General features: G+C 43.0%; 1 protein-coding gene across 1 annotated transcript in view; it reads right to left on the bottom strand.

The window, feature by feature from the left end:
- LOC126109509 (ectopic P granules protein 5 homolog) overlaps nucleotides 1-14,255 on the bottom strand; it is a 343,395-nt gene that overhangs the window by 121,036 nt on the left and 208,104 nt on the right. The window contains exons 25-26 of the mRNA XM_049914531.1: nucleotides 11,688-11,874; nucleotides 831-973 (exon numbers count right to left, since the gene is read on the bottom strand). Of these exons, the coding sequence (XP_049770488.1) occupies nucleotides 831-973; nucleotides 11,688-11,874 (330 nt within the window). The remainder of the gene's footprint in view (nucleotides 1-830; nucleotides 974-11,687; nucleotides 11,875-14,255) is intronic.

The raw sequence follows: 14,255 nt of genomic DNA on the forward strand, positions 1-14,255 counted from the left end.
ACGAGCGCAGGAGAGGAGGTACAGGTGATTATGTGCTGTTAGTGAAGACACTCATGGCAGTAATCTGCTACCATAGCACATAGCCACATTTCTCTGTACTAACATAAAGGATATGTTTGTGATGCATCACACATTGATTTCTCTGGTTATTTCATGCAGAGTTGCTAGTCTGTTAGCACTGACAAATCCACGCAAATGCTACTGCTCTCGATCGTTAAGTGAAGTCTGTCGGACACTGTATCGTCTGTAGCGAGAGGTAATCCCTGAAATTTGGTATTCTCAGTACACTTTGTGGATCTTGGAACAGTGACTTCCCTAACAATTTCCGAAATGGAACATCCCGTGCTTCTAGCTCCAACTACCATTCTGCGTTCAAAGTCTATTAATTCCCATTGTGCGACCATAATCGTGTCTGAAACCTCTTCGTATGAATCACCTGAGTACAAATGACAGCTCCGCCAAAGCACTACTCTTCTATACCTTGTGTACTTGATACTGCCACCATCTGTATATGTTCGTATCACTATCCCATGACTTTTATGACATCAGTGTATTACAGCATATTATAAAAACATTCCAGCCCTAAATTACCAAAAGCTAACAGAAATATACCTGAATACATGCTGATATTGTGATAAACACCTTTCTTTTAAGCAGATGCTGCCACCTACTAAGAACATGCAAAACTGAAAAGAAGTAATGCACAAAAAGCTCAAAAAAGAAGGAGAAGAAGAAGAAGAAGAAGAAGAAGAAGAAGTTGCATGTGGCATATATGCTACATATGGACTGAGAAGGATTACAAGGACACTCATTAATGGTGTGTCACTCACCTAATGGCGTGCTCCACAAAGACACTTCCAACGCAGACTTTCTGAGGAGGTGGCTGCATGGCGCGGGACAGCAGTGTGTCGTACTCGGCCCTGTTCTGCTGAATCATGTGCTCTGTGCCTTCACTAATGCGTGCTTCACACACCTGCAGAGACCAGAAAAGTGGTCACATAATTATAACCATGAAAGACAACCCCCCTCCCCTCGCCCCACCCCATTGCTGTAAAGAATATGATCATGATCAAAACATAATGGGAATTTTGAATTTTGGTTTTTATTAAACAATCTTCAGTTATTCATCAACATCAACTTCGGATCCAGCACTTTTTCCAATCTTGGAAGCACTTCTAGAGCTCTTTTCAATGTGGTGTCCAGCTCCTTCAGTGATTCTGTTTCTATCTCATCAGTCAAAGCAACGCAACATCCTCTTGTGGTCTTCAGGAATAGAAAGAAGTCACAGAGGGCCATGTCTGGCAAATACGATGGCTGAGACAACATAAGAGTTTTGTTTTTTGCCAAAATATCACAAAAAAGCATTGAGGTGTGAGCAGAAGCAACTTTGTAATGGAATTTCCAGGAGTGGTTCTGCCACAGTTCTGATCACTTTCTTCAAATTGATTCACACAAATGACGAATAATTTCCAGGTAGTATTTCTAATTGACCGTATGACTATAAGGCAGTAGCTCATGATACACTATCCCACTGTAATCAAGAAAAACAGTGAGAAAAACCTTCACATGTGATCAAACTTGTCCAGTTTTTTTTCTGTTTTTGCTCTCCAGGTAATTTCCATTGGGGCAAATGGGTCTCGGTTTTAACATCATACCTCTGCATTTCATCACCTGTTATAACCTTCTTCAGTATTTCTGGATCACTGTCGACTTCATTCAGCAATTTCTGAGCACATCTGTGCAGTGTCGTTTCTGGTCGAAATTCGACAATTTCAGAACTAACTTTGATGCTACACATTTTGTGCTCAAAATATCTGAAAAAAATTTCTTCACATGAGCCAAAGGGTATGTCAACATCATCAGCAACCTCGCTGATAGTAATGTGGTGATTTTCCGGAACCATCTCCTTATTTCTTCCACAACCATAGTGCCAGTAGTGCTAGTGTTTGTTTTCAATACAGTCCAGAGACAGGTAGTGCTATTTTCATTGTTTTCTACAAGAAGTGGCTAGCAACCACAGTTTAGTGAATAAGCAGCCGCCTTTAGTGAATTAGCAGTCTAGTTAAAGGTTGATTAACTCTCTTCAGTAAATTGTTTCTTTAGGATGGATAGGATGTGTGACTGCTGTGTACGGACGCAGGAGGAGCTGGCCACTGTTCGCGAACAGCTGAGCGTGTTGATGGCCGCGGTCAGCCGTCTTCAGGCTGCTGCCTCGGAGTGTAGCGGCAGTGGGGAGTCTGGTGCGTCGCAAGGTACACCCCAGGTGTTACATGCTTCACCCACTGTCCCTGCTGTCGAGACATCTTCGCGGGTACCGGGCGCGGTTGGGCCACCCTCTCCCCAAGGGGAGTGGCGGGTTCAGCGGCGTTCGCGGCGCACGAGGCGGAAGGTCAATGTGGAGGCTGGCCGTGTGGCATCGCCCGCTCTGCCTGTGAGGGGACATGTGGCTTCTTCTTCAGCAAGGTCCGAGCAGGCACACGGGGGGAGGGGTTTATTAGTTATTTGGAGCTCCAACGTTAGGCGGGTGATGGAGCCCCTTAGGGAAATAGCGAGAAGGTCGGGGAAGAAGGCCAGTGTTCACTCTGTCTGCTTGCCGGGGGGTCTCATCCGAGATGTGGAGGAGGCCCTACCGGCGGCGATAGAGAGCACTGGGTGCACCCGACTGCAAATTGTTGCTCATGTCAGCACCAATGACTCCTGCCGTCTGGGTTCAGAGGTCATCCTCAGTTCGTACAGGCGGTTGGCGGAATTGGTGAAGGCGGAAAGCCTCGCTCGCGGGGTGGAATCAGAGCTAACTATTTGTAGTATCGTTCCCAGAACCGATCGCGGCCCTCTGGTTTGGAGCCGAGTGGAAGGCTTAAACCAGAGGCTCAGACGATTCTGCGGAGATCTGGGGTGCAAATTTCTCGACCTCCGCTATCGGGTGGAGAAATGTAGGGTCCCCCTGAATAGGTCAGGCGTGCACTACACACCGGAAGCGGCTACAAGGGTAGCGGAGTACGTGTGGAGTGCACATGGGGGTTTTTTAGGTTAGAGAATCCCCTCCCTAGGCCCGACAAGACGCCTCCTGAGACGCAGCAAGATAGGAGTAGGCAAAATGCAACAGGGAATAACAATATTAATGTGCTAATAGTAAACTGCAGGAGCGTCTATAGAAAGGTCCCAGAACTGCTCTCATTAATAAACGATCACAACACCCATATAGTACTAGGGACAGAAAGTTGGCTGAAACCAGACGTAAACAGTAACGAAATCCTAAACTCAGATTGGAATGTATACCGCAGAGACAGGCTGAACAGTGAAGGGGGAGGCGTGTTTATAGCGATAAGAAGTGCAATAGTATCGAAGGAAATTGACGGAGATCCGAAATGTGAAATGATTTGGGTGAAGGTCGCGGTTAAAGCAGGCTCAGACATGGTAATTGGATGTCTCTATAGGCCCCCTGGCTCAGCAGCTGTTGTGGCTGAGCACCTGAAGGATAATTTGGAAAATATTTCGAGTAGATTTCCCCACCATGTTATAGTTCTGGGTGGAGATTTTAATTTGCCGGATATAGACTGGGAGACTCAGACGTTCATAACGGGTGGCAGGGACAAAGAATCCAGTGAAATTTTTTTAAGTGCTTTATCTGAAAACTACCTTGAGCAGTTAAACAGAGAACCGACTCGTGGCGATAACATATTAGACCTTCTGGTGACAAACAGACCCGAACTATTTGAAAAAGTTAACGCAGAACAGGGAATCAGCGATCATAAAGCGGTTACGGCATCGATGATTTCAGCCGTAAATAGGAATATTAAAAAGGGTAGGAAGATTTTTCTGTTTAGAAAAAGTGACAAAAAGCAGATTTCAGAGTACCTGTTGGCTCAACACAAAAGTTTTGTCTCAAGTACTGATAGTGTTGAGGATCAGTGGACAAAGTTCAAAACCATCGTACAATATGCGTTAGATGAGTATGTGCCAAGCAAGATCATAAGAGATGGAAAAGAGCCACCGTGGTACAACAACCGAGTTAGAAAACTGCTGCGGAAGCAAAGGGAACTTCACAGCAAACATAAACATAGCCAAAGCCTTGCAGACAAACAAAAATTACGCGAAGCGAAATGTAGTGTGAAGAGAGCTATGCGAGAGGCGTTCAATGAATTCGAAAGTAAAGTTCTATGTACTGACTTGGCAGAAAATCCTAAGAAATTTTGGTCTTATGTCAAAGCGGTAGGTGGATCAAAACAAAATGTCCAGACACTCTGTGACCAAAATGGTACTAAAACAGAGGATGACAGACTAAAGGCCGAAATACTAAATGTCTTTTTCCAAAGTTGTTTCACAGAGGAAGATTGCACTGTAGTTCCTTCTCTAGATTGTCGCACAGATGACAAAATGGTAGATATCGAAATAGACGACAGAGGGATAGAGAAACAATTAAAATCGCTCAAAAGAGGAAAGGCCTCTGGACCTGATGGGATACCAGTTCAATTTTACACAGAGTACGCGAAGGAACTTGCCCCCCTTCTTGCAGCGGTGTACCGTAGGTCTCTAGAAGAGCGTAGCGTTCCAAAGGATTGGAAAAGGGCACAGGTCATCCCCGTTTTCAAGAAGGGACGTCGAACAGATGTGCAGAACTATAGACCTATATCTCTAACGTCGATCAGTTGTAGAATTTTGGAACACGTATTGTGTTCGAGTATAATGACTTTTCTGGAGACTAGAAATCTACTCTGTAGGAATCAGCATGGGTTTCGAAAAAGACGGTCATGTGAAACCCAGCTCGCGCTATTCGTCCACGAGACTCAGAGGGCCATAGACACGGGTTCACAGGTAGATGCCGTGTTTCTTGAATTCCGCAAGGCGTTCGATACAGTTCCCCACAGTCGTTTAATGAACAAAGTAAGAGCATATGGACTATCAGACGAATTGTGTGATTGGATTGAGGAGTTCCTAGATAACAGGACGCAGCATGTTATTCTCAATGGAGAGAAGTCTTCCGAAGTAAGAGTAATTTCAGGTGTGCCGCAGGGGAGTGTCATAGGACCGTTGCTATTCACAATATACATAAATGACCTGGTGGATGACATCGGAAGTTCACTGAGGCTTTTTGCAGATGATGCTGTGGTGTATCGAGAGGTTGTAACAATGGAAAATTGTACTGAAATGCAGGAGGATCTGCAGCGAATTGACGCATGGTGCAGGGAATGGCAACTGAATCTCAATGTAGACAAGTGTAATGTCCTGCGAATACACAGAAAGATAGATCCTTTATCATTTAGCTACAAAATAGCAGGTCAGCAACTGGAAGCAGTTAATACCATAAATTATCTGGGAGTACGCATTAGGAGTGATTTAAAATGGAATGATCATATAATGTTGATTGTCGGTAAAGCAGATGCCAGACTGAGATTCATTGGAAGAATCCTAAGGAAATGCAATCCGAAAACAAAGGAAGTAGGTTACAGTACGCTTGTTCGCCCACTGCTTGAATACTGCTCAACAGTGTGGGATCCGTACCAGATAGGGTTGATACAAGACATAGAGAAGATCCAACGGAGAGCAGCGCGCTTCGTTACAGGATCATTTAGTAATCGCGAAAGCGTTACGGAGATGATAGATAAACTCCAGTGGAAGACTCTGCAGGAGAGACGCTCAGTAGCTCGGTACGGGCTTTTGTCAAAGTTTCGAGAACATACCTTCACCGAAGAGTCAATCAGTATATTGCTCCCTCCTACGTATATCTCGCGAAGAGACCATGAGGATAAAATCAGAGAGTTTAGAGCCCACACAGAGGCATACCGACAATCCTTCTTTCCACGAACAATATGAGACTGGAATAGAAGGGAGAACCGATAGAGGTACTGAAGGTACCCTCCGCCACACACCGTCAGGTGGCTTGCGGAGTATGGATGTAGATGTAGATGTAGATGACAATGTCACCATTAATTGATGCGTCCACGGTGGTCATCATCTTCAACATCATGTTGAGTCTTTTGAAACATATATATCACTCATAAACTCTCATCTTACTCACAGCAGACTTGCCAAAAGCCACAGTCAACATTTTGAATATGATGCTGTACTTTATTACATTTTTCAAGCAAAAGTTATGTAAATTCTTTGATCCATCTTTCTCAAAAGTAAAAATTCCCCAAACACTCAAAAACACGTATCACATTTTCGACTATCAACAATAAACTAAACATTCAAAATAGCTGAAAATTCAAACATACATCAGGGTCATGTATACCAACAAGAAACAAAGTTTTGGAAATCAGATTTATACAGTCCGCAAAATTAATATATTCCTATTACTTTTTGATCACACATTAAACCTGAAACACAAGTGTGGTCCAACCATGTTATCTGCGATTTTAGTTGTATAGACAATGGGCTGTGGGTTAAGACATGTTTCTGTGCCTAATATTTCGTCCGCAATGCTGAAGACATTCTCAAAGCCTATAAAGGCTTTGTTAGTCAATTTTTGAACGTGAGCAAGCCCGATGAGCCGAACTGTTTGTATACAACTGAGCAACAGGCAGGTCATGCCAGCAAGTGTTACAGTGCTTGTAACTGCAGAAGAGTTGCTGCTGATTGGTTTACTTAGCAGTATGTCCCACAACTCTTTTCTACAACCGTCTTCGTCCTTTTGGATTTCTATGTCCTCTTTGTACATGCCAGCATAGTAATAACTGGATCTTGATACAAGTACAGTATAAGACAGTTGATTTTGGTGGTTGCCTGGTCCCGCAGCACAATCTAGTACAGCCAACCTGTTCGCATTGCCCAGACGACAATTGCTCGTGTGTTCTTTATGCCAGGTGTTAATACTAGGTTGTAGGTCTGGTGTGTGGAAGAGAGTACTTCTCGTACCTCTAACTGACCTCCTCCTCCCACCCCCCCTTTCCTGTCCCATTCATGAATGGCACATGGGAAGCACGGCAGTTGGTAGAGCTCTGTATCACATCTAATGTCTCACCATTTTTCTTCTTGCGAGCATTTTGAAATACATATGCAGAAGGAAGTGATATATATGAGATGACGAAAGTCATGGGATACTGATATGCATGTATATGTCAGCAATAGTATCACATACACAAGGTATAAAAGGGCAGTGCATTAGCAGAGCTGTCAACTGTACTCAGGAGATCCACGTAAAAAGGTTTCTGACATGATTATGGTGGCATGACAGGAATTAACAGACTGGAATGGTACTTGGGAGCTAGATGCTTGGGACATTCCATTTCAGAAAGCATTAGGGAATTCAATATTCCGAGATCCACAGTACCAAGAGTACCAAATTTCAGGCATTACCCCTCACCACGACAACACAGTGGCTGACGGCCAACTGAGAGCTGTGGCGTTTGCATAGAGATGTCAGTGGTAACACCAGAAATCAATGTGGGACGTACAACAAATGCATTCATTATGACAGTGCAGTGGAATTTGGTGTCAATGGGCTGCGGCAGCAGACAACCTATGTGTGTGCCTTTGCTAACAGCAAGACATCACCTGCAATGCCTCTTCTGGGCTTGTGACCATACCGGTTGGACCCTAGACAACTGGAAAACCGTGGCCTGGACAGATGACTCCCTATTTGAGTTGGTAAGAGATGGTGGCACAGACCCCACGAAGCTATGGACTCAAGTTGTCAACAAGCCAATGTGCAAGCTGGCCATGGCTCTATAATGCTGTAGGATGTATTTACATGAAATGGAATGGTTCCTACTTATGCTCAGCTGCTCGGAGGTCATTTGCAGCAAATCATGGACTTTATGTTTGCAAACAACAATCAAACTTTTATGGATGAGACAGCACCATGTCACCCGTTTGAAGAACATTCTGGACAATTCGAACGAATGATTTGGCAACCCAGTTCACCTGACATGAATCCCGTTGAACATATGTGGGACACAATCGAGAGGTCAGTTCGTGCACAAAATACTGCACTGGTAATACTTTTGTAGTTATGGACAGCTTTAGAAGCAGCATGGCTCAGTAGTTCTGTGTGGTCTCCAAACGACTTGTTGAACCCACGCCACATCGAGTTGCTGAACTACGCTGTGGAGGAGGTATACCCATGACTTTTACCATCTCAGTGTACATTGTTCAATTCTTCTTGCAACATGTTGTTGTTGTTGTGGTCTTCAGTCCTGAGACTGGTTTGATGCAGCTCTCCATGCTACCCTATCCTGTGCAAGCTTCTTCATCTCCCAGTATCTACTGCAACCTACATCCTTCTGAATCTGCTTAGTGTATTCATCTCTTGGTCTCCCTCTACGATTTTTACCCTCCACACTGCCCTCCAATGCTAAATTTGTGATCCCTTGATGCCTCAAAACATGTCCTACCAACCGATCCCTTCTTCTAGTCACGTTGTGCCACAAACTTCTCTTCTCCCCAATCCTATTCAATACCTCCTCATTAGTTACATGATCTACCCACCTTATCTTCAGCATTCTTCTGTAGCACCACATTTCGAAAGCTTCTATTCTCTTCTTGTCCAAACTAGTTATCATCCATGTTTCACTTCCATACATGGCTACACTCCATACAAATACTTTCAGAAACGACTTCCTGACACTTAAATCTATACTCGATGTTAACAAATTCCTCTTCTTGAGAAACGCTTTCCTTGCCATTGCCAGTCTACATTTTATATCCTCTCTACTTCGACCATCATCGGTTATTTTACTCCCTAAATAGCAAAACTCCTTTACTACTTTAAGTGTCTCATTTCCTAATCTAATACCCTCAACACCACCCGACTTAATTCGACTACATTCCATTATCCTCGTTTTGCTTTTGTTGATGTTCATCTTATATCCTCCCTTCAAGACACTGTCCATTCCGTTCAACTGCTCTTCCAAGTCCTTTGCTGTCTCTGACAGAATTACAATGTCATCGGCGAAGCTCAAAGTTTTTACTTCTTCTCCATGAATTTTAATACCTACTCCGAATTTTTCTTTTGTGTCCTTTACTGCTTGCTCAATATACAGATTGAATAACATCGGGGAGAGGCTACAACCCTGTCTTACTCCTTTCCCAACCACTGCTTCCCTTCCATGCCCCTCGACTCTTATAACTGCCATCTGGTTTCTGTACAAACTGTAAATAGCCTTTCGCTCCCTGTATTTTACCCCTGCCACCTTCAGAATTTGAAAGAGAGTATTCCAGTTAACATTGTCAAAAGCTTTCTCTAAGTCTACAAATGCTAGAAACGTAGGTTTGCCTTTTCTTAATCTTTCTTCTAAGATAAGTCGTAAGGTCATACACATTCCTAATACAGGGTGTCTACAACAAACTGCCTTATTTTTTTGAGGCAGTCTCAAAATAGTAAATCTTTCTTTGTTTCAGGTTTGAATTTATCACTAGGTGCAGAAGGATATAAGGTTGCTGCTTAATAACTGTCAACATTTGGTGTATTATCAATTTTTCACTGTTGTCCGTCAGCACCTCACAGTCTTGGGGTTAGTGTTGCTACTCTCGATCACGGTGGCCACGGTCAGATTCCCAGCCCGGTCGGGGCTTCTCTGCACACTGTGGATCTCGGAATATTGAATTTCCAAACCTGAATGTTCCATGCGTCTAGCTGCAACTACCATTCCATGTTCAAAGTCTGTTAATTCCCGTTGTTTAGCCATAATCACGTCAATATGTTATTACCTGAATACGTATGACAGCTCCGTCGATGCATCGACCTTTCATACCCTGTGCACCCAATACTACCACTATCTGTAAAAGTGCATATTGTTATCCCATGACTTTTGTCACCTGACCTCAGTGTAAGATGAATATCAACACAAGTAAAATGAGGGTAGCAGGAAGAAGTCAAATTAAATCAGGTGAAGTGGATACAATTAGATTGGCAAATAAAACAATAAAAGTGGTTGACAAGCTTTACTATTTCAGCAAGAAAATAAGTGATGATGGCTGAAATACAGATATATGAACAATAAAAGTGTTTCTGAAAAGGAGAAATTTGTAAACTTTTAATATAAATTTAAGTGTTAGGAAGTCACTTTTGAAGGCATCTGTCTGGATCGTCTCCTTCTATAGAAATAAATGTGGGCAGTAAGTAGTCAAGACAAGAAGAAAAGAGAAGCAAGGGATGAAAGTAGCAAGCAGGTTCAAACGGGTGTATGTCGTAGTAGCTATTCGCAGATGGAGAGGCTCACACACTATAGAGTACCGTATTTACTCGAATCCAAGCCACGTTCGAATCTAAGCCACACATGAAAAATGAGACTCGAAATCAAGGAAAAAAAAAATTTCCCGAATCTAAGCCGCACCTGAAATTTGAGACTCGAAATTCAAGGGGAGAGAAAAGTTTTAGGCCGCACCTCCAAATCGAAACAAAGTTGGTCCATTGTAATATGAGACACAATTTAGGTCAAATGAATGGCGATACAGCTACAGTAGTTTGGTTCGAGTCGTAAGCTTAGAAGTTCACCTTTACCAGGTAGCCATTGCTATGCGTCAGGTGCTCCGTCCGTATTTATACAGGTACCCTTCCTTTTTCACATGCTTCGTCTGGTTTGAATCGATTGCTTCTTTTTCTTTGATCTGGTAAGTGCCGTTCATTTTGTTATAGGTGTTTACGTCACTCTAAGCTGAAAATGCATTATTGTACTGTGTCATGCATTGTTTGCCACATTCTGATAATGAGTGTTTACGAACTGTCGCCGCTCGCGGCATGGCTTGCTTTTGTGCGTGCTACCGCCACTTACAATTAAAAAAAAAGAAGAGAGAAATCGTCTCATTAGTGAAACAATGGCAAGAGACTGCTATTTGTTGTTACTTACACTGCTGCTTTCTTTGATAATGATCAACAAGAGCTAAATAATAGACTGCGTATGGTAGAAGATGTTCTGAACGAGAGTTTAGCGAAAATTTTTCTCCATTGTTCAGTACATTACATTCTGCACAGAAATTAGAGTCATCTTAGATTTAAAAATCCAGTCAATTGCCGTTCTTCATTTCTGACTGTATCACTATTAGGCATAAGAATAATACGGATATAAACATGACACGATATGTATATTCTTCCGCGTTTGCTGTTGTCTCACTCTAGTTTCGTAGTTTATTAGGCAGACAGGATTTAAATGAGATAGCAGCAAACATGAAAGAATATTTGGTGGTGAACAGAATACTGCATGTGATTCACAATTCAAAAAGTTCCTATTAGCAACCATCTCTTCTCACAGGTAGGAAAAAATTCAGAACGTAGAGTTGGCCATATTGACAAATATCCCAAACAGTCTTACCAGTCGGATAATGTATGAAAATGCAGTGGTGGAAACTTGGGGCAGAGAAAAAAGCTCGTCTTCCACCTTTTTCTTAATTTATTTACTGACACAGAGGTTTTGGAGCCAGTATTTATCATTGTGCCTGCAAAACATGCCTGTGTAGTGCTACATATATTTGACGGCAGAAGTTAGTTGTGGCAGCACGTACCAAAATTTTTCAGAACTTCCGCCTACTTTGCACTCGATTCTAAGCCGCAGGCGGTTTTTTGGATAACAAAAACCGGAAAAAAAGTGCGGCTTGGATTCGAGTAAATACGGTAGCACAGAGAGCTGCATCAAACCAGACTTTACGCTGAAGACCACAACCGTTAAAGCTTCATGACAGTGTCAGGAGAGCTGACAAAAATCTAACGAGGCCAGCAGCAGCTAGAGGAAGACTAGACTGAGTCACACCTTGAGACGGATGTCCGCCGGCCCCGCACAGATGAGGTCGTGCGGCTTGCGCCTCGCGGCGTCTGGCCCGGTGTCACAAGCAGCGTGCAGCAGAACCTCCATCTCGACATCGCGGTACGTCGAGGGGACGAGCTCGAGCAGGCTGCAGTCCAGGGCCGTGTGCTCCGACACTCGCAGCGAGTAGATCCTGCGGGTGGACAGACGTCGAGGACTTATTTCCAATCTGCAGCAGCCAGTCACGACATTAATTTACTGTGGGAAACCATTTCCACACTCAATTGCATCTTTATTATACGAGGTAACACTAAATTACTTTCACGACTTTTGACTTTAATAGCTTTACACCTACACTAGAGAATACAGGTGGTTTTCAAGATGTGACACGGCTGCCATTAACACATTCTGGTCGCTGCCCGTAGAAATTATGAGCTAGTTGTTTTTTTCCTTAAGAGTCAGTGCTCGAAGAATCTCTGAGCACGACCCTTCCCGATTATTACTTCACGATGCACTGTTTCCAAGCAGTGACAGCTTGACATCAACTGCTCACTCTTTTAGTACTTTAGAGAGCCAATAGATGTATGTTCCTCCTTCCACAAAGTGCTAGATGACTTTAAAAACATGCTACTGGCGTGATCAGTTCCTGCACATTTGTCGTTGCTGTGAGCCTCCATAGCTATCTCGATTGCAAAAGTTTGTCGTAAAATGGGGGACAATTTGACTGACGAAGTAATTCTGGGGATGCTTGAAGAGTCCAGTTCAAAAATTGACAATGATGGTTTTGAAATCAATTACAGCATTTCTGAAACAGACGGCATTCTGCTTTTCTCCCCCATCTTGTAAGCAGCAGCCATACAAAGAAGTCGGAAAAGTTTACGACTTTTGGAGGACTGTAGCAGCATTGTGGTGCAATAGAATTCGTTAAAGACTTTTTTCCCTTGTGTTGCAGAGATCTGACAAAAATGTGAACGCTACAGGTGAAAGTTCAGTGTGCAACTTTGTTCACAGAGAAGTAGTGCAATACTCAAATAAAACAAAGGTTTCAGATACAGTCCCTACCAAATATTCTAGCTTATCATTTGTCATTTATTGTGAGATGCAGTGTTCTGCATACACAGGGGCTGGGTTACCCATCTGTTTCAGATGCCACTGTGCACAAGGTATGGCAGGCTACTGCAAGAAGTCCGAAAACTTACTGCATATGGCAGCCGGAAAGTTGGAGATGCCAGAGTCAACAAAGTCTGCATAATATGAGGCAAGCCCGGAAACTAAGTACCATTTAGGGGAAAAAACTCATAACATTATTTTTCAAATGAAAATTAGTTTTTAAAAGAAAGAATATTTCTCGAAGTATTTTTCTACTAAAGTGCGCGTCATTTATGTTGGCGGCCGAGTTTAGGTTCGTTCTGCGCATCTGACGTCACAAAACACAGTCAGCCAATGAACAGAGAACGATGTTGCCACATCTCGACTGCAGTGCAGAGCATGGACTAGTGTCTTCAGTTTTAGAAACGTTCAGTCATAAATAAAGTAATAGAACAAAAGCAATGTCTTGATAGCATACATTCTTTTTTAGAAAGTTTGGAAAAAGCATTCTTTACACCAATTGCTTCATATTCTATTAATTAATTAAACCAAACAAGCAATAAGACTCCTAATTCAGGCGATAGCAAGGAAAGGTGTTTGTATCACTCTCACGAACCGCTTTTTCGCAATAAAGAACAGCGGTAATTGTTTATTTCATATTGTACTTCAACGAAGCGTGAATAATTCATAGTCATACCAACAGTGTTTGTCAGTATTTTGCGTGAGGTGTTATAGCCCTCATGGCTTGATGTACTTGGACGAGGTGCGTTAGCGTAACGGTTAAGGTGTTGGGCTGCTATGCGAAGGGTTACGAGTTCAAACCTTGTGCAGTACTTAACATTTTAATTATTTAAAAACAATATCGAAGTGCCTTACTTCTCGAATTATATTCGTTTGAATGCAATTTTTTGAAATTTCTAGTGCTTTGTCTCTTCATTAACCCTTTCGCTGCTGCAGACACGTGCTCGCCGCATTCCGCGCTGTGCGCGATTTTGTCATGACTGCACTGCTTGCCTGTGCAAACACATGGTGTTCCCACTGCTTTGACAAAATCTATTTGGCCCAAAAATTTGATTTTTACACGTCTTCTTGACTGATACCTTCCCCCCATAAATGACTTAATTTTGTTTCGATGTTCAACACAGTTATTATGGAGCATTAAATGTAGTAAACCATTGCAAGAAATTTTGAAGAGTGCTGGCGAGCAGTGCAGTGACAAAATCGGGCACAGCGCGGAATGCAGGGAGCACGTCTTTGTAGCAGCGAAAGGGTTAATGCGGCCGTGGTGGCTTTACTTCATGAACTGCGCGCTCCCTCTTAAACGCAAGATTGCGAACTATGCTATACTGCTTCTATTAGCGCGTGTGTCGTGAGCAACTGGCAACGCCGCAATCTCCCGCGTCTGGGCGGGCATGCGCGAGCCGCCAAGATAAAAGAATTCAACTATAGTTGCCACCATTGTTCAGATGTTTGTTGTGTAGTGGG

Source organism: Schistocerca cancellata, chromosome 12 (assembly GCF_023864275.1).
Source record: "Schistocerca cancellata isolate TAMUIC-IGC-003103 chromosome 12, iqSchCanc2.1, whole genome shotgun sequence".
Classification (NCBI taxonomy): domain Eukaryota; kingdom Metazoa; phylum Arthropoda; class Insecta; order Orthoptera; family Acrididae; genus Schistocerca; species Schistocerca cancellata.